Source organism: Loxodonta africana, chromosome 18 (assembly GCF_030014295.1).
Source record: "Loxodonta africana isolate mLoxAfr1 chromosome 18, mLoxAfr1.hap2, whole genome shotgun sequence".
Lineage (NCBI taxonomy): Eukaryota > Metazoa > Chordata > Mammalia > Proboscidea > Elephantidae > Loxodonta > Loxodonta africana.
This window is the reverse complement of record NC_087359.1, coordinates 30174218-30201916: the sequence shown is the minus strand read 5'-3', so window position 1 is coordinate 30201916 and position 27699 is coordinate 30174218. Positions and strand designations below refer to the sequence as shown.

Genomic DNA, 27699 nt, shown 5'->3' with positions numbered 1-27699 from the left:
TAGTACTCATTCCGAAACCCTGGTGGCATAGTGGTTAAGAGCTACAGCTGCTAAACAAAATGTCAGCAGTTCGAATCCACCAGATGCTCCTTGGAAACTGAATGGGGCAGTTCTACTCCGTCCTATAGCGTCACATGAGTTGGAACCAACTCAAAGGCAACTGGTTTGGTTTTTTGTTTTTTTTAGTACCCATTCATTCAATAAATGTTCACTGAGTGCAGGCACTTTCCGCACTCTAGAAGTACGGCAACGAACAATAGTTTCTGCTCTCATAGAGTACATTTTAGTGTTACTCCTGTCTACAGCAGTGGCTCTCAACCTTGGCTTGTGGTACTTTACCCCAGATCCACTGAAACGTAATTCCTGGGTTGAGTTTAAGGATAATTTTTAAATCTTTCCACTGGTGCCAGATAAGCATTCAGGGTTCAGAGCCATTCTTTCACTTTTCTAGACATGTGGTTCTGTCCCTCTTACAGCACACTCTTGAAAAACTTATAGAAGCTATAGATCCCTTCCACAGACGAAAGCACATTTGCATATGCAGTTGTGGGTTCCACATCTGCAGATTTACTAGGGATCAAAAATATTTGGAAGGAAAAAAATAAAGTTTCAAAAAGCAAAACTTGAACTTGCCACGTGCTGGGCACTACACTGAATCCACGCGAATGAAATGATGTGTAGGCATATTCTGCTGTAGCCTCCCACCATTTCACAGATCCTCAGTCTCTCTCTAGCCCTCATTGTTTAGGCATTGTTCGCCTTGTGTCTTGTTTGTTCCCTACTTGTATTGTGTGGACTCTGTTTCTGTGGAAAAAAAAAAAAAAAAGGCTCCTAAAAAGCAATTAAGTGGTCAAAGCAATCACAGGCTAAGAGGAGCCTAAAGTGCTATTTACAAAGTATTTTGTATTTATACAAAGTATTTTGTATTTATTTTGTATTTATAAGTATTTACATAGCCTTTACATTGCATTAGGTATTATAAGTAATCTAGAGATGATTTAAAGTACAAGGGAGGAGGTGCGTAAATTATACGCAAATACTATGCCACTTTATATAAGGGACTTGAGCATCCCCAGATTTTGTTATCTCTGGGGCTCCTCCTGGAACCATCCCCGACAGACACCCAGGGACAACTGTATATTAAAAAATTTATATACAGTCTTAGGGGGTCACAGATACCTTGGTTCATTAAGAATCACTGGTCTATCTATATTGTAGGCAACCAAGGCTGGAACTAATGGGATGCAGTATTAGGCACTGACATATAATAGGTGTTCAATAAGTATTTGTAGAATTGAATTTAGATACTTAAAAGAAAGAAGAAAAAATAAATATCTGTGGAACTGAATTTAGACATTTAAAAGAAAGGGGAAAAAGACAAGTTACTGACCAAGAAAGGTATGTCTCTTTTGCATTAAACAGGCCCTGGTGGTGCGATGGTTAAACGCTCAGCTGCTAAGTGAAAGGTTGGCAGTTCAAACCCACCAGAGGCTCCATGAAGGAAAAGACCTGGTGATCCGCTCCCATAAAGAGTATGGCCTAGGAAACACTATGGAGCAGTTCCACTCTGCCCTATAGGGTCTCTGTGGGTCAGAATTGACTCAGTGGCACACAATGACAACATCAATACCTTGAGGAAGAAAGGCCTGGTAATCCATTCCCAAAAATCGATGAAAACCTTATCTTGTATGATAGATACATTTACAATTGAGATATATTTACAACGGTGACCAAAAAAAAAAAAAAAGAATAGCTGCTAAGGCTGCTTATGTACAGCCAAAAACCTCACAGAATCTGGCTCCTTGTTTTGGAGGTTTAGGGTCATGGTTTCATGGGACATTCTAGTGAATTGGCCTCATAACATATTTAGTGCTTCTGTTCTACCGCCTAGGCTCAGTGTATAGTGCCTGGGGACTTAAAAGCTTGCAAGCAACCATCCAAGGCACAACAATTGGTTTCTGCTTGCTCAGGCAACAGATGAAGAAGAGTCAGAAATGGAAGGAGGATATGGAAGGTGTGGCTAATTGCCTCCATCAACAACTGCCTTCTTTCCCATGAGATCGGATGGTGCCAGGTTACCATTACTGAACGCTTTGATCGAAGGCTCTATAGAAGAATCCTGATCAAAAGGGGCAAAATGCAGAACAGAACTTCAAATTCTCAGGGACTCCAAACTGTCGGGAGCCAAGAGGGCTGGGTGAACCCTAAAACTATTGCCCTGAGATAATCTTTAAAACTTAAACCAAAAATAGCCCCTGGAATCTTCTTAAAATCAAACAACAGTTTAGCTTAATTAATAAAAAAAGTCTGCCTTAAGTATCGTATTCTTTTAAGAACTATCTATATATGAGCTCAAGGTGAGAAAAGCCATTCAAAAGATTAGGCAGGAACCTTAGAAGGCAATGAGTTTATGTTAATGGGAGAGGAACAACTCAGAAAAGGAGGGTGAGAATGGTTGTACAACTCAAATAATGTAATCAATGCCACTGAATTATACATGTAGAAACAATTGAATTGGTATATGTTTTGCTGCACATATTTTCAACAACAAAATAAAGTTAAAAAGAAGGAAAACCCTATGGATCACAACGGCCTGATCCTAGTGTGGGTGTTAGCCACGACAGATAACAACATAATGACAACAACTAATACTTTGAGTGGAATTAGTACTGCCAGGGCTAGGAAAGATGTTCTGTTTGAAACCCAAAATGTCTTTTATTATACAAAGTCACAGATGTTGGGTAAGTATACATGAAATAATTAATGTACTGGTAATTCAATTTGGGTACATTATGGACTAAAAAGATTTTAATGAATTTATCAGTGAACCTAGCCATCACTTACAAAATTTCTCCTAAAGGAAGGTCCTTGAATCTATCCCCTTTTCTAGTCCCATCTACAACAGAATCTTCTTTCCTCAAAACTCTTGGTCTCCTAAATGGCCTTCCTGCCTGTAAGCTCTGGTGTAATCAATCCATCCTGTCCCATAACTACCTTCCTCAAACACAAATACCATCACTGGGAAACAGAAGACTACAGTGGGAGGATCGGATTCAAATCTGTGTTCCACCACTTACTAGTTTTACGTTTTGGCAAGTAATTTAATGTATCTTAAGTCTTTTTTTTTTAAGTCTTAGTTTACCAAATAAATAGCTACAAAATAAAGCACAAACTCCTTAGTAAGATATTCATATCCCCTTTTCAGCTCTACTTTCACATCCCACCAATACTGCCTGTTACGGATGAACTGTATTCCCTGAAAATATGTATTGAAGTCCTGGCCCATGTATCTGTGGATGTGATCCTGTTTGGAAATAGGGGTTTCTTTTGTTATGTTAATGAGGCCATAACAGGGCAGGATGGATCCTAAACCTAATCACTTCTGAGTTATAGAAAAAAGCAGAATAGACACAGAGACACACACAGGAGGAAGACAGATGCCATGTGAGAACCCATCTAGAAGCAAAGGAACTTCAGGGATTGTCAGTGACACCAGAAACTAGGACACCACAGGAGGAATCAACAAGGCTGAGACCCTGATGTGGACTTTTACAAATACGAAGAAAAGAAAATCTTAATTACTTAATTAGATAAGTAGATTGAGTCAAAGTCTGACAAAGGGTTGGAAGAGATCAGGCTTTTGGGCAATAAAATCTCTTATGGGTGTGATTTATAAATATCTGTAATATATTTAGATTTTTCTGGTTAACAGCAGCCTAGAACATGTTGTACAGTTCCCTCCACGCTACTCAGATAATTCACCCTACCATCTCATTTGATATGTCTCCTACTTTTGAAAAACATGCATTGATCCAATAAACATTTATTGAGTACCTACTTCATTTGCTATGTGATCCTGATTTCGGTAAAAAGCAAACAACAACAACTAAAACTTAACTGACTTAAGAAAATCAAGTTCTTCAGGTGTGCTGTACTAAGCCTTAACATTTTGGATTTTCAGGTTTCTCCTGACAAAAAGATATTATGAATAAGCCAGGCATTATTCCACAGGCACTTATTTGGTTGCTGTTGCTGTGGGTGCTTTTGTTTTCTTACCGCACAATGGTAAGCTGAACCTTAGAACAAAAATATGTGGGCCTGGCACAGAGCAAATGCGAGGACAGGTTTTAAAATATGGTATAGAATCATTGCTATTTAGGCTATTACCTCCTCCACACTATAACATGGCAAAGGGACAGATAAAAGGTATGTGATAAACTATAGGTATTCTCTTCAGAGAATCTCAACATCTGGATTTCATAATATACTACTAATAAAGGTCATTCAGAAAACAATATGCTAAAGGGTATTCAAATTTAATTCGATTCAACAATAATCTCTTGAATGCCTAGCTCTCCACACCCTAGTTCAGGGCAGAAAAAGAAGATCCCTTGACACTAATTAAGGTGGCCAAGGCACTTTCCTGAACTTTAGTCTCACTATCTGTAAAACATGGACAAAAGCCCCTATTTCCTAGATAGATGTGTAAAAGTCTTGCACAGTGCTTGGCTAAATCCTACACCACCATAAAAACTTAACTGGTTTTCTGGGGTTCTACCAGACCAGATATGACCTAGAGTTCTGGAATCATGCATATAAGTATCTTTCAAAATTACATTCATTTAAATTAAGCAACTGCATTAATAGTGAAAGGAAGATACTCAATAAACACTTACATTTTTAAGGCAGACTATTTTTTGCCTGGACTACTTTAGTAGTGGCTCAGTCTCCCTGAATTCCTTTTCCATCCTATGCCCATTCTTTCCCTGTGAGCTTTTCACAAATCAAATCTGATCATATCACTCCTTTGCTTAAAATCTATCTAGTGGCTTCTCATTGCGCTTAAAACCAAAAACCCAAACCCACTGCCGTCGAGTGGATTCTGACTCTAAGTGACCCTGTAAGACAAAGTAGAACTGCCTCATAGAGTTTCCAAGGAGCGCCTGGTGGACTCGAACTGCCGACCTTTTGGTTAGCAGCCATAGCTCTTAACCTTTACGCCACCAGGGTTTCCCTCATTGCTCTTAAGGGTATCAATTGTGGTAAAAATATATATAACATTTGTCAATTCAACAATTTTTTGCTTGCCTAATTAATTTAGTGGCAGTGATTTTATTCCAAATTATTCCACCTCCACTAACAGAAGCTCAGTGCTCCTTATAAACAAACAAACAAACAAACAAACAAACCCATTGCCCTCTAGTGGACTCTTACTCATTATACAACTGCTTATTTTGTAACACATAAGCCATAAAGACTCATATGATTCATCAGCTACCTTAGTACTACCAATCACCAGGAAAATATGACACACACATACTAAGGCCAAAAAGTCCTAGAACTTTGAACTTTTTTTCTGATTTTTTTTTTAATTAAAAAATGAAAAGGAGAAAAAAAGAATCATATTCAAGTGACTATGCATTTCTGATTTAAAATCAGGCTTCACTCAGGACAACATTGTTCCTTATCACTAATTCTTAAAAACAATAGAAAAAGATAACGACATCAGCCAGCTCCAACTCCTGTGAATCCCAGAAGTAAAACTGGCCACTTGGAGAACACCACATACAGCTTCCATCACCCCTCTGCTCAATGACCTTTAAGCTCCTGAATGACAGTATCTCTTGGTGTGGGGTGGTGAACAGATTATTCTCTAAGGCATTACAAATTGGTAGCTGATGACAAACAGAGCTAAGATCAGCTTCCTGGTCAGTCACTTACCTCTGTCCAGCTGCTTGTGTGGCCCTCCCCTAAATGAACAGCACTCAGTGCATCATCTCTAGAGTTCAACAAATCAAAGAGTTTGACAAATCAAAAGCCAGGTGGATGAAATACTGCTAAAAGAAAGTTATGAAGCCAAACAGAGCAATGCCCTCCCCTAAAAACAGTTTAAAAGGAAATCCTACTGATTAAACTAGGAGTTCCTGGATGACACAAACGGTTAAGTGCTGACTACTAAACAACCCACCCCTAGGCATCTCAGGAGACAAGCCTGGTGATCTGCTTCCAAAAGGTCACAGCCTTGAAAACCCCATGGAGCAGTTCTACTCTGCATACATGGGGTTGCCATAAGTCTGAATCGACCTGATGGCAGCTAACAACAGCTGATTAAAGTAATGGGTTAGCTCTAGGTTGTATTTATTTAAAAGATAGATAAATCAAAGGCATAAAAATTAAATTGCGAAGTTCCTTATTTGCTAGCTCTTCCTAGACTGAAATGGTATGATTTTAAGTATAAACAAACTTCTCTAAGTTGTACAACTAATTCAGACTTAAATGTGACTACTATAAATGTTGGGTTTTTTTGTTGTTGTTGTCAAAAAAGAAAATAGTTGCCCTTTTTTAGGCTATAGAAGAAATAGGTGATAAAAGCTTTAGATAATCTGAGAAGGTATAAGAAAAAAACCATAGTGGAAATTTCATATTGTAAATTACAACCTCATTTCTAGAATTCTAATTTAGTTTACATTTGTATCAGTGGTTCTCAGTCATCATTTTGCCTCCAAAGGGACATTTGGCAATGTCTGGGGGGAGGGCACTTTTGGTTGCCACAAATAGAAGCAGAGTGCTACTGGCATCTAATGGGTAGAGGCCAAAGATGCCACAAAACATCCAACAATATTCAGGATAGCCCCCCACAACAAAAAATTAGCTTGCCCAAAATGTCAATAGTGTCAAGGTTGAGAAATCCCAGTCTATACTACCATGTAACTGGATTATTCTGCTAGCCTGCATGTCTCCCTGTCCCTTCTCTCCTTCCCAATAGGCCCAGGTTAATCTTCCCGTAGTGTTGCTTTAATCACATAATTTTTCTGCTAAAAAACCTGTAATGGCTATTTATTACCAATACATTCAATCCAAACTCCTCAGCCTAGATGGTTAGTCCCCTATAACCTGACACTACCTAGCTAGGGAAGCCCTATTTCCTTCTGCTCTGCAATTCCCATCCTAGTCAAGGCAACATTATACTGCTCTCTTCTCCCTGAACAGTATTCTCATTCTCAACATTGGGCTTTTGCTGATGCCACTCCATGCCAGGAATATTCTATTCTTTACTAATTCAAACCCTTAATATATTCTAAGGCTTTAAGTTCTACTCCTTCAAGAAGCCTTTTCCGTTTTTTTAGTCTACGAGGATCTTTCTCTTTCCTGAATTCCTTTATTATGACCTGTGCAATCAAATATATACTGACTTGTGGCATCATCCAATTGTTCCTATTTAGCATTCTTATTTTCCCAACAAGATTAGAACCCTCAGAAGATTAGTAGGAGTTGTCTCCATATTTCTACTTGGTGATCCTACAAATATCTCCAGCTTATAATTTGTTTAAAAAAGAATACTTAATTGCCCCCTTCAAATTTGCCTTCCATTTCCATCCAATAAAGGATTTGCCATTTTTATAATGGCACCACCAAAACAGAATCCAGGAAGTCATTCTGATTCCCTCCCACAAACACATTCAATCAATTTCCAACTCTCATCAGTTCTATCTCCAAAACGTCTTTCACATTCATCTACTTTTCTCCTACCTCTCCTATTCCACTCCTATCACTTTAGCTTAGGTTATCATCATCTACAAGACCAGTGCTTTTATTCCTGCTTCCCCTACCCCCACCTCACATTATATTTCTTACAGAGTAGTCAGAGAGATCTTAAAATATGAGTCAGATTGTCACCCTTCTGCAGAAAATTCTTCAGTGATTTCCCACTACACTTAGAATGAAAGCTGAATTCCTTACCTCTGGCCCCTGCTTACCTCATCATTTGCTATTTCTTTCTCCCTTACTATGCAACTCCAGCCACACTGGTCTTCTTCCAATGCCAAGCTTGCTGTGTCTTGGGGACTTTGCACATGCTATTTTCTCGGTTGTAATGTTCTTCAAATTACTGTTCCCTTTTCAACCTTCAGACCTTAGCCTAAATGTCATTTCCTCAAAAAACTTTTTAGAGGTTTCAAAATGTCTCATACTCTTCTGTGCTTAGCATACAGCAGGTGTCTAACATATTCTTTCAAATTTTATTTTTTCATTGAAGCTGCTTCTTAACTTTTTGCTGCTTTGCAGTACCTACTTTGGTGGTCCAATTGCAAACCTCACATCTGGGCTTAGGTCAGGTCCCTCCTACTAAAATTTCTCATAAAATTCTATCTATAGTGTCCTTGGAAACCCTGGTGGTGTGGCGGTTAAAAGCTACAGCTGCCAACCAAGAGGTGGGCAGTTCGAATCCACCAGGCACTCCTTGGAAACCGTATGGGGCAGTTCTACTCTGTCCTATAGGGTCGCTATGACTCGGAATCGACTTGACGGCAATGGGTTTGGTTTGGGTTTTTTTTTTTTTTTTTAGTATCCTTATTTTCAGTTTGCAATTGTTGATTTGTGATTATTTGCCTAATGTTTTTCTCTCCCTACAGAACTTAGGCACAACAAGGGCTATGTCAAGACACTAGTTAATAAAAGGGTTAAATTATTAGGTACTTGGCAATAACTCTTTTTTACCCCAAAGTTTATTCTCTCAGTTTTAAGTCCTTTGTAGTACTGTCTTCAAGGTACTAGCCTATACCTAAATATAAGGTAATCTCTTATTTTCCCAAAGAAAATTTTAAGAACAAATGCATTTCAGCCAACTTGAATATATCAGCTTTTGGGAATGTAGATCAAAGTCAAATGCCTACTAATTTATTAGTTTCACACAAAATATATTCAGAAAAATTTTTTTTACTCCTATTGCATAAAACAATTTAACTCAAACTGTTCACATGCATCTTTGACATCAGTATCTATTATCATCAGAGCCACTTTTTTTAGTTATCTAACATGATCTTCCAGAGTATACCACCCTCAATTCTAAATTACGTGAAATATGGTACTTTGAATCCATGTTAGATGCTTTCCCTGGACATCTGACCCCAAGCTAAAAGTACTCCTACACTATCTAGTGATCTCCACATTGACACTGTACATATAGTACCCATGTACTACACTCCTTATGAAGGTGATTTCTGAGGCATGTTTAAACTTCATCCGACACTTCTAACTACGAAGTGCTCCCCCAGGAATAACTGTTAAATCTATATGGCTTTGCCTTTTTATGAAAAACCAATTTCATCGGGTGACTTTTATAAACAGCCAGCCCAGTACTGACTAAAGTCATTTAGAGTAATGTGTCTTCCCCCAAACAGTTACTATTAAAAATAAAATAACTGATAGAGCTTCTGCCTCATAATATGAGAGATTTTTATAAAAACTCAAATATAAAGTAATAATTTTCTATGAGAGGTAATTTGGCAGAGGAGTGACTCCATCATATTTAGGCACATATACTATATCAGACTGACTCTTCCAAGCTAAAACTTTAAAGGAAAAAAAAAGTAGAAAATATTTGCTCATCTTTCCTCTCAATTTTTTCCTTTGCTGAGTAATACTATGAACCCTGAGGCATCCCAATAAAGGAAACAAAATAATTTTCCAACTTACTCCCACTCCTTCCCAGATATATGCACATTATACTTTTAAAAAATATTTATAAAAACAAATCATATCCATCAATCCTATTTTTATTCTCTTCCATAGTAATTCTTTCCCATTTTCAGCGCTATCCTTCATAATTTGATCTTTATCACCACAGCTAAAGCTGCTTGGTCCTCTCACTGCTCAAGATTCCTTCTTGAGTGGCTTCCTTTTATACTATAAATAACACCCAAAATTCTCACCTAGTCATATTCTAAAACTCATTACCACCATCCCAGAATGAACAAAGCTAGTGGGGGAAAAAGAGCTTAATTTGACTTTTAATCCTTAAAAGTATCTAAGTGCATACTGCTAGGAGTACTTTAAGAAAACAGAAAAACCTGATGGGCACTATCTTGGAATAGGCTACCTATTTCTTTTCTTTTCCAGGCTTTTATACAGGTTGGTATTATTACTAAATAGTAGTTCTATGCCATTAATGAAACAGTTTTACCACTTAGAAGTTTCTGGGGTCAGAGAAAACAAATGATAAGAAGATAAAAATCACAAGCATATGAAACAGAAATTAGGCAATTTAAGTAATATGTTTAGCTATTTAAGAAGGTACAGATAGCAACTTCTAATCTCCTGTTAGGTCCAAAAAACTCTTAAAAGGGATTCTTTATTGGTAAGAGGAATTTGAATGGAAAGAAATAACTTTCGAAGCAATGGTAGAACTAACTTGTAAACAAGTAAATTTCCTACAATAGAATCCCACAATACATCAATTTGAACACTAATAGCTGCTATATGTAAAGAGCTAGAGAAGAAGGCAAACTAGGAGAAATGAGTATTTCATGCCCTGAAGAAAAACTAAGGAAATATGGAAGTAGTGATGTATTAAAGCATTTACTATTAGATACCACAGGCCTATTAGGGACAATATGAAGTAACTTCTAAAAACCAGTTCACTTTGTAACTCTAAAATAAAGAAAATCCACTACTCAATGACAGCAGTTGATAGAGGTCAACTCTTCCAATCAAGTCAAAGATCATATGGTGGGTTGAAAGTCCCCCAAACCTGGTCCATCACCAAGGGACACAAGATTCAGTTTCTTCGATGGCAGGAGGAAAATGACTTGGCACTGCATTCCACACTTAAAATCCAGTAGGCTTTCTTTGATGCCAACAGAGCACTGTGTGTCAAAGCGTACCTTGCTATGTTGAAGACAATGAAATGGAAAAGCCATTACTAGTCTTTCGTTTCCCAAACAGTTTATAAACGTGCACGATAAAATACTCCTGACCCTCATCACAGGTAGTGGGGGGGGTAAAAAAACCTCCCGGACTTGGTGTTTCTACCCCCCCTTCCTTTTGGATAGGTGCTTGCACCTCAGCACTGGCCTTAAGAGCTCTCTTCTTGGAATTGTCCTGTGGAAAATTCACTCAATGAGAAAAGCAACGTGGACTAGAAAGGCTGTGACCAAAACAGAAATTAGTATTAAAAATGCCGATCTTACCCTCCCCTTCCACCCTCTCATGTAAAACAAAAACAACCCCCGCAAACTTGCCCCACACCATTATGAGGATCACACAAGCTCCGATCAAAGGTGATTCTCAACTGCCCTTCAGGCAGGAGAACACCTGGGGCGAGTTTTCGGCCCCTCATCTCTCACCCCCGGCTCGGCCAGGCCCCTAGACTGACAGGAGGGGCTGGCCAGACGTCGGCTCCGAGGGGAAAGGCGGTATTGTAGCCGCACCCTGCTCAGGTTAGGGTAGAAGTATTGTAGGACCGGGGCGTCAAGGTTTAGGTTGCGGGCAAGGCCGCCGCACTGACGAAGGGACAGGCAGGAGCCGGCATCAGGGGAGGCGGGAGAAGCAGCCCGGCCTAGGCCGCACCAGGCCGCGGAGTGGCCATACGCTGCTTCCTGGCCGAGGCTGCGAGCCGAGCTTCGAAGAAGGGGTTATCATTACCTGGACGGGTTCCTGCAGCACCGTCATCCTTGAGGCTCAAGCCCACTTTCTGCTGTGCCTCAGGCCCCCCCCCGTAGCGGCTCCGGCCCGGCCAGCCCCGGCTCATTTAAACTCACCAGCGACCGTTACCGGGGGATTGGGGGAGGCCGAGCAATTGCCGAGTCCCTCCGAGCGAGACACGGAAATACCCGAAGTGAAAAGCGACGAGCGGGAGCTAGACGGGAAGGCCCGAAAGGGACCGGAAATAGCCGAGGAGAAGTGGCGGCGGAGGAGACCGTTGCCGGAAACTGTCGAGGATTACCGGAGTTTACCGAGACGGACCCAGAGCAAAGGTTCGCCATCTCAGCCACGCCCCCACCCGCCCACGTCACGCCCCATTGGCCACCAGAAGGCCGGGCCACACCCAATCGGCAACCACCAGGGTGGGCGAGGCTTGACGGAACTGAAGGGGCGCGTTACTTGGTGGGGCTGTAGTTTCGATTCGCTACTCTTTCTGCATTAGTTGGCGCGCGGTAATTTTGAGCAAAGAGTAGAATCCTAAGAGTTTGGAGCTGACGTTAATTAACCAAGAAGTATTTGTGTGTTGAGTTTAGTAGTCACTCTGTCCCAGCTCAGAGGAATATCGCCAGAAATTTGGAAGGATCGCCCTCCCGAAAGAGTATGGCCTTAAGGAAATTACAGTCTACTTAAAAAAAAAAAAAGTTTTTTTCTTTTTTTAAGGGAAAAGCAGTGTAACAAAGAGCACTACATTATGTGGTGCTCATTAGAAATGATGTGAAAATTCAGAGGCGAGGGAAATTAATCGGGACTGAAGATGAAGTTTTCATGAAAGGAAATTTAAACTGGACTTGAAAGGATGGGTAGTAGTAGAAGAAAAGAAAGCGTGTGTAAGTGAAGGGAGGAAGAGCTACCAGTCTGGTAAGAGTTAAGGCATTAACTGGAAATAGTTACCTAGGTGACCAGATGATGGAGAATCTCAAAAGGTGTGATAGGAGAGGCATTCTCATCTATCGGAAAGAGCGTGGGATTGAAAATCCAGAGTTCTGGTTTTGAATTTCATCTCTGGCACTAACTGGCTTTGGGTCCTTAGGCAAGTCACAACTTTTCTGAGCTTCTATTTGCTTGGTCTGAGAAAAAAATGAAAGACTAAAAGAATTATATACGTTAATATATGTGGCTGTGTCTAGTACACATACGCTCTCTCAAAGTTCCTTTCTGCCAAATGAAAAATGAGGGGGTCAGGGAACTACTAAAACTTTGTTTTGTTTTTCAGAAGATGAAAAAATTTTTAAGGTTAATTGTCTAAGTGCATCTGTAGGCTAGTTGTAGCACTCACGGTGCACTCCACTTTGCAGAAAATCCTCTTTCTGGTTCTCACATTTTTATGCAGATGAAATCAAGTTAGAAGTGGGGGTGCTACTTAAAATGTGGAAGTGGTTTTGTAATTGGGTAATGGATGAAGGCTGGAAGAGTTTTAAGGTGCCTAATTGTAAAAGCCTAGATTACCTTGAAGAGAGTGTTGGTAGAATTACGGATGTCAAAAGCAGTTCCGGTGAGGGCTCAACAGGAAGTGAGAGCTCAACAGGAAGTGAGAGCTATTGGGGAAGTCTCTATCATCTTAGAGAAGAGACAGGGACCTTCCTCCAGAATGGGCAGGGAGAGAATGCCTTCTCCTAGAGCCAAAGCCAGCAGCCTGAATTTGGACGTCTAGCCTCCCAAGCTGTGAGAAAATAAGTTTCTATTTGTTAAAGCCACCCATTTGTGGTATTTCTGTTATAGCAGCACTAGATAACTAAGACAGGGCCCCCTTCCTTTTGGTGATGTCGGAGGGAGGTCTTTTTAAAAAACCAAAAACCACCAGCTGATAGAGCTGTATCTTTCTCTAACCATGTCTAGTTACTGTTTATGTACTTGTAGTCTTGTAAAAGACAGGTCCTAAGGTGATTTTCTGCTGCCCTGTGCCTTGTTCTTTTAGCAAGATTATGTTAAACTAAAGAAGCCCTGGCAGTGAAAATGGTTAAGTGCTCGGCTGCTGACTTAATGGTTCTGTGAGTGAAAGACCTGGTGATCTGCTCCCATAAAGATAACAGCCAAGAAAGCCCAATGGGGTAGTTTACTCCATAACATATGGGATTGCTATAAATTGGAATCAACTCGATAGCACCCAGCAACATGTTAGATTAATTAGAATGGGAATAGACTTCTACTTTGTCCAATACGGTATTGTTATTGTTCGCTGACTCATAGCAACCCATTATGACCGAGTAGAACTGCCCCATAAGGTTTCCTAGGCTATAATCTTTCTGGGAGCAGATCACCAGGTCTTTCTCTCACAGAGCTGTTGAGTGAGTTCAAACCACCAACCTTTCAGTTAGCAGCTGAACGCTTAACCTTTGCACCACCAGGGCTCCTTTCCAGTATGGTGGTCACCAGCTATTTAAAGTTTAATTAATTAAAATTAAATTAGAAGCTTAGTTCTTCAGTGGCCTGAGCCACATTCTAAGGTCTTATAGACATAAATGGCTGCAATATTGGACAATACAGATGTAGAACATTACCATTGTTGCAGAAAGTTCTATCAGATAGCACTGGAAAAAAAAAATGAATGATACTAGTTAAAATTTACTGAGCATTTACCATGTTCCCAGCACTATTCCAAACTCTTTGGATTAATTCTTTTAACAACTTAACAGAGGTAGGTTCTGTTTTTAGCTGCATTTTATAGATGAAGAAAATGAAGGTAAATAATTTCCCCAAGGTCAAACAAATAGATTCAAACTCAGGCAATCTGGCTTCACCTTCCATACTTAAGGACCATGCTATGCCATGGAGAATAATTTATAAACCAAACCCCATCCAGTCAATTCTAACTCATAAGGACCCTATAGATGATGGATAATAATTAGGAGCTCATATTAGTGATCCTGGTGTTTCAGTTGCCTGTTGATCTTCTTTCCCTATACACTCACCCCAAAACTTAGTGGCTTATAACTGTAGCCATTTTATTATTCGTGATTCTGTGAATGAGGGATTCAGGCAGAGTTCTGTGGGGCAGCTCATTCTGGCTCCATGTGGTGTGTTTGACTGGGGCTGGAAGATCCAAGATGGTTTCACTTGTCTGGGATCTTGGTGCTAGCAGTTGGCTGCACCCCTCAGTTCTCTTCCAGGTGACCTTTTTCCTCACGTGGTCTGTCGTCTATCCCCAGCTTCTTGACTTGAGTGGCTGACAACCAGGAAGACAAAAACAGAAACTGCAAGACCCCTTAAGGCCTAGGTTTTAAGTCAAACCCCATCACTTTTTGTTGGTCAGAGTAAGACGGAGGGCCAGCCCGTATTCATTAGGAGGAGGAACAGACTCCACCTTTTGATTCAAGGATTGACAAAGTGTTGCTGCCAAAGGCTTGTGAGATGGGAGGGATTGCTGGGCCATCTTTGGAAACAATCTACCACACCAGATCTGAGATGACATCTCCTGATAGTGGGCATGGAAAGAAAGGGATGGATAAGAGATGTTACTTTTTAAAATTTGACCGTTTTAACTAAACACAAGGTATCTTTGGGTGGCACAAACAATTAAGCACTCAACTACTAGCTGAAAGGTTGGCAGCTCAAATGCACCCAGAAGCACCTCAGAAGACAGGTCAGGAGATCTGCTTCTGAAAGGTCACAGCCTTGAACATTCTATGGAGCAGTTCTACTCTGGATATATGGGGTCACCATGAGTTGGAATTGACTCGACAACAATAACAACGATTAAATACTCCAGATTTGTTCTAATCAGTTCAGAATGCAGAATGTTATGGATAGAATCATGTCCCCCCAAAATGTGTGTCAACTCGGCTAGTCCATGATTCCCAGTATTGTCATCTGATGTTATTTTGCTATGTGTTGTAAATCCTACCTCCATGGTATTAATGAAGCAGGATTAGTGCTAGCCATGTTAATGAAGCAGGACTCAATCTACAAGATTAAGTTGTGTCTTTAGTCAATCTCTTTTGAGATATAAAAGATAGAAGTGAGTAGAGAGACATGGGAACCTTCTATCACCAACAATCAAGATCCAGGAGAAAGGCGCGTCCTTTGGACCCAGGGTGCCAATACTTGAAAAGCTCCTTGATGGGGAAATATTGATGACAAAGACTTTCCCCCAGAGCCTATAGAGAGAGAAAGCCTCCCTCTGAAGCTGACATCCTGAATTGGGACTTCTAGCTTCCTAGACCATGAGAGAATAAATTTCTCTTGGTTAAAGCCATCCACTTATGGTTTTTCTGTTACAGCAGCGCTAGATAGCTAAGATACAGTATGACTATTACTTTTATTATCTGGACACTTCTATTAAAGGAGACTAAAATTATATTTGCATTTTTTAGCAGCCACATCACACTGTTTGCTAATGTTAACCTTGTGGTCACTTTACAAATCCAGCTCTTTTCCACACAACATACTGCCAACCCAGGTCTTATATTTGTGCAATGGATTTTTTGCAAACCTAAATGTAGGACCTTATTACACAGGATACATAAAGATGATTCTTTATGTGTAAAAATGTGTATCTAGAATGAACATTTAAAGAGTCTGTTGTCCTTGACACTCTAGCTATTAAACTTGGAATTTGCCTAAAGCCTTTTTTTTCCTAAAATAAAAACAAAACAAATGAAAAATCATTTCTTTCCTGACTGTTTGTTGCTCACCCAGCTAATACATCTGTTGTGGTTTTCTAATCATCCATAGCAAGGCCACATTGTTTGATGTTGTGCTTTGATGGGATCTTTTAGAGCATTTTTGCTTTCTTCTCTGTTCTTTTTTTTTTTTTTTTTAATTTTTCCCGCTTCTTTGTTCTGGATTGTTCTGTTAAAACTCACTACTCAGGAACATTTGGATATCTGGCTATCATCCATTACCAACATTATGTTAGCTGGTGAGTGAAGTTGAGTTGCAATAAGCATTATTCCCCAAATGGTAAACTATCTCTTCTCCTAAGCCTGCTTCTGGATTTATTTCATGTTCAGTCAGATTTAGGAAACCAGGCATTTAGGGAACTATTCAAGAAGGTAGACATGGTATCAAACGTGCAAAATGCACTGAAGAGTAGCCCAGAGCAAGCGTGCTCTTCCTCTGAATTCCTTTATTCCTCCTTGTCTGCAGCCTTCGTCTTGTCCCTATTGTATACTGTCTTCTATCCTTCTTTTTTTCACCTTTACTTCTTCCTGCTTGTATCTTCCCCTGCCTTTGGCTTCTCAGACAACATGGTCTCCTGGTTTTTCTCCTGCTCTGTTCTTTATCAGTTTCCTTTGCAGCCCCTCTAGCAGGCCCTTGAATGTTAGAGTGCTTCTGGGGTCTATTCTATTCTTCTCACCCTATACATTCTTCTTAGGCAAACCCATCTGTTCTTTGGCCCCAGTTTCTCATCTATAAATTGTTCCAAAAATCTGTATCTCCAGCCAGACTGCTCCTTAGAGCTCTAGATCCCAATGCCCAGCTGCCAACCGGATGTCTCTATCTGGATATTTTATAGGTAACTTGTTCAAAATGGAACTCCTCATTTCCCGTACCTGAAATATTTTCTATTCCAGTTTAAGACATCACCAGCCTATCCATTGCCCAAACCAGAAATCACTCTTTATCTTTTACCCCAACATCTAGTCACAAAGACCTACTAATTTTATCTCCTAAATATACCTTCTTCTTGCCTCTTTCTGTCTCTAGTCTTACCTGCCTCCTCCAGAAAAACTCTGATCATGTCAGGACTGTCACACACACATCCCATCCCTCAACCTCAAGGCTCTCCACAGCTCTCAGGATATAGTCCAAACCCATTAACTTGTTTTACAAGGTCCTCCAAGGTATGGTACCTACCTCCTTATTCAGCCTTGTCTCACCCCATCTCTTCCTTATGCTCTGTATTTTTGCTACATGGAACTTCTTGACCCACTCTCTTACCTCAGAGTCTTTGCATTTATTGCTGTCTCTACCCAGAACACCCTTACTTCCACTCTTCACCTGATTATCTTTGCTCATTTTCCAAATATACTTCTTCCAACCTTTTTCTGACCCACTGAAATAGGTTGGCTGTCTCTGCAATTGCTCCAGAATATTTCCAGTAGTGCCTAACGTAAATTATTAGTTCCACCATATGCTCTCTCACAGCGTCTTTGTTCTTTCCCATCATAGCCTGTATGGTAATTTTAATTACATTTGCTTACTGTAAGCTCCATGAAGGCAGGGACTTTGGCATCACCTAGCACAATGCCCTGCAAAAATATTATTAAAAGGTATTAAAATATTATAAACATATACACGTTTTGGGTTGCTATGATTCGGAACCAACTCTACAGCACCTAACAACAAACAACAACATGATGATTGAATGACCTGACTACTAATTTTCTCTCTTCCTGGTCTAAACTTGATGTTTTTTGATTCTCCCTTTCTCGACTCAGAGGACACACTGACCTCGTATAGAAGCCCTCAAGACTTTTAAAGTTAAGGCTGATCAGAAAATGTGTCTTGGTTAAGGTGAGCTCTGAGATGTGCTACTTGGTCTGAGGGCTAGGAGGGCAAGGGCAGCCTCAAAGGCACAGGGGCAGAAGTAAACTAGTAGTGGCAAATGAGCTTGCTTGGAGTGGGGAGGCTGTAAAAGCTTGGTTGAAATGGTGGTGTTGGGAACAGTTAATAAAAAGCTTTGGGTTCCAGGTTGATGACTTTAGATCTGGTAAAAATAGACCTAGGGAGCTGCTGCTCATGACTGAGCTGGGGAGTGACCTCATGAAAATGGAATTTGAGAAAGATTATGATAACAGCTGAGGATTATGTGAATTGGAGGAAGGAGAGACTAAGTGGCTGGAAATGCAGAAAAGCGGCTGCTAAAGGGTGTAGGCAGCGCTAGGTTTCCATGATTCTAGCATCCTAGGCGGTTGAATCACTAAACAGAAAGAAAATGAAATCAGTTCGAAGTTACTCATTTACAGTGAGAAATAATCTTATCCAATTCCTTCTCCTGTAGGAAATTATAGCACGTGACATTCAGATTCTAACTAGAAGGCTGTTTGGTGAGCACAGACTAAGAACAAAAGAGTGAATGGAATGACTTTACTAGCTATTGTCTCCTTTTCCTCCGAAGGGATGTATGTGACTGACTTGTACATAAAAATATATCATCTGGAGAGAGTGCCCTCCAAATAATAGGTTCTTTATTTCCCCCTTTTCTAGGTTCTAAGCAGACTTTCTTTTTTTTTTTTTCCCTCTAGATATATTGCAAAGCAATAGATTAAACATGTATTTGGTTACATCTCAGTCTTCAGTATGCACTGTAGTTCCCTCAAGTAGACTTGTTTTACTGTTGTTTGTTTTTGTGTGTTTTAAATATATGATTTGGCAAAAGGACAAATATAGTATGACCTCACTTATATAAAAAGACAAGAACAGACAAATGTATAGAGACCAAAGTTTCTTAATGGGTACCATAAGTGAGAGGGGAGGCCAGAGTTATTGCTTATGGAGTACTGAGTTTTGGTTTACAGTGATGGAAAAATTGCATGGATTAAGGGTAGGATTACACAGCCAATTAATGTAATTGCTGTCAATAATTTATGCACCTGTAAAAAGTTGATAGATATATTGTTGTGTGATAGATATATTTACAACAATGACCAAAAAAAAAAAAAAAAAAAAAAACAGTAGCTGCTGAGGCTGCTTAAATACAACAAACACCTCACTGAATTTGGTTCTTTGGTTCGGAGGTTTAGGGTCATGGTTTCATGGGACATTTCAGATAATTGGCCTACTAATGTATTTAGTGCTTCTGTTCTGCTTCCTAATTTGTTGCATAGTGCCTGGGGTCTTAAAAGCTTGCAAGTGACCATCAAGGTACAACATTTGGTGCCTATTCACCTGGAGCTACAGAGGAAGAAGGAGAGTCAGGAATTAAAAAAAAAAAAAAGTCCAACATCCATTCCTGATAAAAACTCTCAATAAAATAGGAATAGAAGGGAAATTCCTCAACATAATAAAGGCTGTCTATGTAAAACCAACAGCCAGCATCATTCTCAATGTAGAGAGGCTGAAAACATTCCCCTCTGAGAATAGGAACAAGACAATGATGCCTTTATCACCACTCCTATTTAACATTGTGCTGGAATCCTAGCTAGAGTAATAAGGTAACATAAATAAATAAAAGCCATTTAAATTGGTAAGGAAGAAGTAAAACTATCCCTGTTCACCCATGATATGATACTGTACGTACAGAACCCTAAAGACTCCACAAGAAAACCACTGGAACTAACAGAAAGATTCAGCAGAGTAGCAGCACACAAGATAAACATACAAAAATCAAATAAATTCCTATGCACTAATAAAGAGAACTATGAAAAGGAAATCAGGAAAGCAACACCATTTATAATAGTCCCTAAAAAAAAAAAACAAAAAACTTAGGAATAAATCGAACCAGGGATGTAAAAGACTTATACAAAGAAAACCTCAAAACACTGCTGCAAGAAACCAAAAAAGACCTACATAAATGAAAAAATATACCATGCTCAGGGATAGGTAGACCTGACATTGTGAAAATGTCAATTCTACCCAAAGCAATCTAGAAAAATACAATGCAATCCCAATCCAAATACCAACAGCGTTCTTTAACAAGATGGAAAGACTAGTCATTAATTTCATATGGAAAGGAGAGAGGCCACAGATAAGTAATGCACTACTGAAGAAAAAGAATAAAGTAGGAGGCCTCTCAATACCTGGACCTCAGAACCTACTATACAGCTATGACAATCAAAACAGCCTGGTACTGGTACAAAAACAGACACATTGACCAATTGAACGGAATTGAGAATTCAGATGTAAACCATCCACCTACAGTCACGTCTTTGACAAAGGCCCAAAAGCCATCAAATGGGGGAAAAGACGGCCTTTAAGAAATGGTGATGGAAAAATTGGATGTCCACTGCAAAAAGATGAAATAGGACCCATACCTCACACCATATACAAAAACTAACTCAAAATGGATCGAAGACCTAAACATAAAACCAAAACATTATAAAGATCATAAAAGGAAAAATAGGGTCAATGCTAGAGGCCGTAATACATGGCATAAATAGGATACAAACCATAACTAACAATACACAAACACCAGAAGATAAGCTAGATAACTGCGATTTTCTAAAAATTAAACACGCTCATCAAAAGACTTCACCAAAAGAGTACAAAGAGGACCTATAGGCTGAGAAAAAATTTTTGGCTATGACATATCCGGCAAAGGTTTAATCTCGAAAATCTTAAGAAAATTCAACACCTCTACAACAAAAAGACAAATTATCCAATTAAAAAATAGCCAAAGGATATGAATACACACTTCACCATGGAAGACATTCAGGCAGTTAACAGATACATGAGGAAACGCTTGCGATCACTAGCCATTAGAGAAATGCAAATCAAAACTACCATGAAATACCATCTCACCCCGACATTACTGGCACTAATAAAAAAAAACAGAAAATAACAAATGTTGGAGAGGCTGTGGGGAGATTGGAACTCTTAATGCACGGCTGGTGGGAATGCAAAATGGTGCAACCATTTTGAAAAACAATATGGCACTTCCTTAAAAAGCTAGAACTAGAAATACCATATGATCCGGCAATCCCACTCCTAGGAATATATCCTAGAGAAATGAGAGTTGTCACACGAATAGACATATGCACACCCATGTTCATTGCAGCATTATTCACAACAGCAAAAAGATAGAAACAACCTAGGTACCCATCAACAGATGAATGGATAAACAAACTATGGTACATACTCACAATGGAATAGTGTGCAACAATAAAGAACAATGATGAATGTGTGAAACATCTCACAACGTGGATAACTCTGGAAAGCGTTATGCTGAGTGAAATAGATCAATCACAAAAGGACAAATACTGTATGAGACCACTATTATAAAAACTCAAGAAAAGGTTTACACACAGAAAGAAACAATCTTTGATGGTTATGAGGGAGGGGAGGGATGGGAGGGAAAAACACTAACTAGACAATAGAGAAGTGGTAACTTTGGTGAAGGTTAAGACAGGACATAGCACTAGGGAAGTCAGCACAACTTGTCCAAGGAAAAGCCATTGCAGCTTCATAGACACACCCAAACACCCTGAGGGACCCAGCTACTGGCCTGAGGGCTGGGGACCATGGTCTCAGGTGACAACTAGCTCAACTGGCATAACATAGTTTATAAATAAAATGTTCTAAATCCTACCTCAGTGGGTAGCGTCTGGGGTCTTAAAAGCTTGTGAGTGGCCCTCTAAGATACTCCACTGGTCCCACCCCATCTGGAGCAAGGTAGAGTGAAGAAAATCAAAGACACAAGAGGAAGATCAGTCCAAAGGACTAGTGGTTCACAACTACCACAACCTCCACAAGACTGAGTCCAGCACAACTAGATGGTGGCTTGCTACCACCACTGACTGCTCTGACAGGGATCATGATTGAGGGTCCCAGACAGAGTTGGAGAAAGATGTAGAACAAAATTCAAACTCAAAAAAAAAAAAAAGAAAAGAAAAAAAAACCAGACTTGCTGGTCTGACAGAGACCGAAGAAACCCTGAGAGCATGGCCCCTGGACACCCTTTTAACTCAGTACTGAAGTCACTTCTGAGGTTCACCCTTCACCCAAAGATTAGACACGCCCATACAACAAACAATAATACAACCATGCATACAAGACTAAATGGGCACACTAGCCCAGGGGTAAGAATGAGAAGGCAGGAGAGGACAGGAAAGCTGGATGAATGGAAATGGGGAACCCAAGGTCAAAAAAGGGAGAGTGTTGACATGTTGGGGATTGGCAATCAAAGTCACAAAATAGGAAACTAATTTGCTCTGTCAACCTTTATCTAAAGCACAATTAAAACAAAACAAAACCCATTGCACCGATTCTAACTCATAGCAGCCCTGCAGGACACAGTAGAACTGCCCAAGGGTTTCCAAGCCTGAAATCTTTATGGAAGCAAACGTCCATGTCTTTCCCCTATGGAGCAGCTGGTGGGTTCAAACTGCCAATCTTTTGGTTAGCAGCTGAGTACTTAACCACTGTGCCACCAGTGCTCCATGAATCAGGGGAAGGAGGAGGAAATGGAATGTATGGCTAATTGCCTCCATAAACAACTACCTCCTTTGCCATGAGGCCAGAAGAACTGGATGGTGCCTAGCAACTATTATGGAACATTTTGATCAAAGATGCCAAAGCAGAATCCTGATCAAAAGGGGGAAACTGCAGAACAGAATTTCAAATTATCATGGAATCCAGGTTTTCTGGAGCCATGGAGGTTGAACGAGCCTCCAAAACCATTGCCCTGACATAAACTTTAAACCTTAAATAAAAAATATCCCCCAAAGCCTTCTTAAAACAGTAGTTTAGCCTAACTAGTAGAGAATGTTTGTACTAAGCATTGTGCTCTTTTAAGATCTATATAGGATCAAATTGACGATACTCAAAGGATTAGTTAGGAAATTTAGGGGGCAGTGAGTTTATGTTAATGGAAGAGAAACAACTCAGAAAAGGAGGGTGAGAATGGTTGCAGAACTCACAGAACGTAATCAATGTCACTGAATTGTACATGTAGAAACTGTTGAATTGGTGTATGTTCTGCTATGTATATTCTCAATAACAACAAAAAATAAAATATTAAAAAAGTATTATTTGGGAGATAAGTGATGAGTTAGGTTTAAAACTTACTGAGTTTGAAATACCTCAGTTGAGAATGTCAAAGGTCAATTGAAAATGTGGAGCTTGAACAATTTGGGGAAGAAGTTGGGACTGGAGATATAGATTTCTCTATATCTTAACTATATTCTTTTTTGTTTAGGCAATACCTTATAAACGCCTCTATGAGAGTTTTTATCATATTAAAACTATTTATTTCTACGTCTACATCCTCCATACTAGATAGCAAGTTCCTTGGGGCCAGAGATGATATCCTCTTAGTAAAGGTACATGTAGTAGGTGCTCAGTAAATGTTAGTTGAATGAATTAACGAGAGTAATCTAGATGAAATCACGAAAGGAAAATGTAGAGATGAAGGAGAGAGGAGGGTCATTGACAGAACTTTGGTGCTGGTAAGTAAGCAGAGAAGGCCCAGAGACAAGAATTTTAGGTCTAGGTGCGGAGAAGTCACTGGTGGAGTGCTAGGAAGTCAGAATTCAAGAAGTAAAAGAAAAAGGAGACCAAGAAAAGAACACCTTCTTTAGCACTATAAGCAAGCGTGTCCCTAAATGTCGAGAAAAAGTACCTGCTAAGGTTTTGAGTCTCTTCCTTATTACTGAGAGCCACCCATGCTGTGAATGCCAGAGTCATCTCTTTCAATGATGCCTCCTTCCTTTCATCCGGGCCTCTCCTTCAGGGAACCCATACTAGCTCTATCAGCTCCCACTGTTACCTTAGAGTGGTATCAGGGAAATAGCCCAGGAATTGGGAAATCGAAGTCCTGGGTTCTTGTCTCAGGTCTGCCATGACTCGTGGTGTGACCTTGGGCAAGTCACCCCCTCCTCTCTGAGCCCCTAAAGTCCTGTGCAGCTGTCAGGGTGTCTGGAACAAGGCAGTTTGGATGACTGGTAAGGATTCTGGCTGGCTCTGTTCTGCTTTTCAAGTATAAATTGCTTCACCAAACACCAGCTGTCCTGCGCTCTGCTTTAGATCCTCAGGTCGACTCTAACCCACCCGTTTTTGGGCTCCTCCCAGTGTCTACCTCACATGGTTCAGTTCACAGACCAGGCGGCACTGCCTTGGTGGAAGCACAGAAATTGGCTTCAAGCATTTAAACTGACTGATGAGTGATTATAAGGAGGCCTGGTGGCGAAGAGGTTAAAGCGATGAAGTGGTTAAAGCAACTGACTGCTAACCAAAAGAGTCGGCAGTTTGAAACCACCAGTGGCTCCGCGGGAGAAAGATGTGGCAGTCTGCTTCTATAAAGATTTCAGCCTTGGAAAACCTGTAGGGTCACTATAAGTCGGAATCGACTCAATCGTAGTATTTTTTTTGTGGGGGGGGGCAGGGGGTTTGAGCGATTAGGCAAAACATTCTCCGCCTGTGCTAAAGCCACCTTTTCTGCCTTCACCTTTGGTGCTCTAGGCTTTAGGGATCACTGAGTCCTCAGGTTATTCATTGCTTTTTTCCCCTCTGTCCTTGGTGAGAAGGAATCTCAGATACAGATGATGGAGTTAAGCCTTCTCTATTTCCGGCCTTCTTTCATCAGTGGTGCTTGTAAGGCCCCTCTTGTTTATTTATGTGTTCCCTTTTATCTTATTCCCCCACCCCATCCAAACTACACCCACTGTAGGCAGTCAGCTAATATTTTAGCTGTGTATTTTTTGTTTGTTTGTACATGTACTTAAATAACGGGTGTTACTTTTAGTGTGCATGTATTTAAGAACTTTTAACAAAGTACCTTATTTAACTTAGTGCATTTGAGACGTCATTATTTCAATATGTAACCAATATAAAAATTAAGATATTTTACATTTTTTTATACTAAGTCTTTGAAATGCATTGTGTTTTTCTCTTAGCATATCTCAATTTGATGTGAAATTTTCATCAGAAATACTTGATCTGTATTTAGATTTCATAAAATTTACAGCTGAAAGTGAGTTCACAGACCTAGGTTGTTCCAGGCATACTTAAAAGGTTTTCAAGAACAGAATCAATGACCAAAGTAATTATTTTCCTTTGATATCCACATACATATTGAGAAAGCGGCTTCATCTATTTTAGAATTGATTTGACTTTGAAGCAAAAGCATATGAGTTTCAAAACCGTGTCTGTGTAAGTTAATTCCTTAATACTTGTGTCGATTCAGTGTTGTTAATGTTAAGTTCAAAGGGATATTACATAAGTTGAAAAACAATTCTACATTTCTTAATATCAACGATTTTTGCACCCAATTTCCATAATGCTATTGATTACAATTAAAATCTTCTGTATATTTACATTTGAAAAATGTATATTGATTTGCATTATGAAAAGTTTCAATGTAAGCATAAGTTCTTATACCTCTATAGTCAGGCCACAGACCTGTCCTTTCCTTGGAGCTCTCATTTTAGCTTATTCGTGGGTAGTATTATCAATGAGATTGTATGCATATATTTTTAGTTTATAGAAACGTTATTCTGGTTTATATTGCAGTGACTTTCTTACTCATCGCCCTGTTTCTTCAATGTGTACATCTAATCCTTTGATTTAACTGATACACACTTCTTCATGGTGCATCCTCAGGGACGGCCACCCAGATTGCTTCCAACTCCTTCCACCCCATTGCGCTGCAGTGAACATCCTCATTCCTGTTGCTCCAGAACTTGCGTGAGGTTGCTTTCAGATGAATACTCAGCTTGATTGCCCTGGCAAACCGGAAAGCACTCTACTTCTACCCTCCATATTTTAGTTTTTCTTTTATATTTTCTATTTAACTTTCTTTTCTCCTTCTGGGAGATAGTCTCTCTCTCGTCTTTCAATTCCCTAATTTGTTTCCCAGCTGTGAATTCATGTTTAGAACAGTGTCTAACACAGAGCAAGTTTTCGAGACCTTTCAGCTTACATCCTGATTAAACTAGCATGATGGCTGGTCCCTCCCCCAAGACCAACCTTGGAAGAATTATCAAGAGAAAATACCAAGAAATGAAGAATACTGTGAAAAGCCCCCTGGGTGAAAGAGAGGGGCCTGTTTTGAACTGCTTTGTGTATATGGTGGTGGGGTAGCTTTGGCTTGGGGCAGAAGGTGGCCAGGATATTCTGGTATTTTTCAAATCTATTGTGTGCTCTGGAAACCCTGGTGGCATAGTGGTTAAGTGCTATGGCTGCTAACCAAGAGGTCAGCAGTTCGAATCTGCTAGGCGCTCCTCGGAAACTATGGGGCAGATCTACTCTGTCCTATAGGGTCGCTATGAGTTGGAATCAACTCAGCGGCACCGGGTTTGGTTTTGGGTTTACTGTGTGCTCTATTTTACTCATTAATTTTTCATACCTCACATATCTGCTTTTTTTTCTTATTTTGACTATTACTTTTTTCATATCTGATATTTCTGTCTGGTTCTTTTTTATGTTGTTCTAGGTGTCATATTTCAATATTTGCCTTTATCTCTTTAAATATGTTTAGTAGACTACTTCTAAAATCTTGGTCTGTCTGTTGTCATGTTTCTACTTAAAGTAGAACCTGCAATCAAGTTATTTCCTTTTGAATTAGTTGTGTTCTTCATTTGTCTTGTTATTTTGCCGTGGGGGGATATGGGTTGTTCTAATGATGCATACTAGTACTGTTGAGGTTAGGGGGTGAGGGTAGGCATGGATGAGCCCTAAGACTGAGAACTTCATGCACCGAAACTCCCATATCAGCCAGGCCCAGCCCCACAAAATAACTCCAGAAGTCAGGGCTTCACCCCACCCTCCACGCCCCCCAAAAGGAAGAAGGAGCTCTAGGGGAAGGAGGCACTTCTCAGATTGTGAGTCACCTGCTGTGTTGGGAGTTTAGAGGGGATGAGAAGGAGAAGCAATTGCCTCAAATGAGGTTGCCCTGCGCCTGTTCTTACCAGCTCCTCACAAACACAGTGCTACTGCCCTGTCCTGGCATTGCCTTTACCATCTCCTGGACCACAGGCTTGAGTCATGACATAGGAAGAGGTGGCACTGTTTGTTCCAAGACATTGTCCTCTAGACCAGTCTTAGAGGAAAAGAGATTAGAATCTAAAGAGCCCAAGTGCTCTTTTTTTTTTTAATCATTTCACAACTGGGCCTGGCCACCTCCTACCCCAAACCAAAGCTTTCCCTCTACCAGGGGCCTATCTACAGAAAATGGCACCCATGGCAATTAGTTTTAAATTGCTGAAGAATCTTTTCCAGCTAGAGATGGAAACTGCGATGGCCAATAGAATCTGCTCGTTAGCACCCCTCCTCAATTGGTGCCCAGGGCATGTGCCTACCTGCCATACCTTAGTTACATCTCTGCTCCCTATCACACACACACCAGTTCAAAACAGGCCTCTCTTCTTCATCCAAAGGGTTTCTCAGAGTTTTCTTCATATCCTAGTATTTTCTCTTTACAATTCCTCTGTGGTTGAGCGTGGGGGAAGGAACAGCCACCACACTAGTTCAACCAGGACCCAAGATTAGGGATTTGCACGCTTGCTCTATGTTAGATTTTGATTATCCCCATAATCATCCTCTGAGGTTAGTATTAACCTGTTGCCGTGGAGTCGATTCCAACTCATAGCGACCCTATAGGACAGGGTAGAACTGGCCCAT

At 40.1% G+C, this 27699-nt stretch overlaps 1 protein-coding gene across 12 annotated transcripts in view; it reads right to left on the bottom strand.

Moving 5' to 3' along the window:
- CDC27 (cell division cycle 27) overlaps positions 1 to 11654 on the bottom strand; it is a 63786-nt gene extending 52132 nt beyond the window's left edge. For 4 of the 12 annotated variants that reach the window (XM_010594540.3, XM_064270981.1, XM_064270977.1 and 1 more), the window contains exon 1: positions 11422 to 11582. In XM_010594540.3, coding sequence (XP_010592842.2) covers positions 11422 to 11448 — 27 coding nt within the window. In that variant the 5' untranslated portion in view covers positions 11449 to 11582. Of the gene's footprint in view, positions 1 to 11421 lie in introns of all 12 variants that reach the window. The other 8 variants (XM_064270972.1, XM_064270973.1, XM_064270975.1 and 5 more) reach the window with 6 other exon arrangements.
- Positions 11655 to 27699: the final 16045 nt, after the last annotated feature.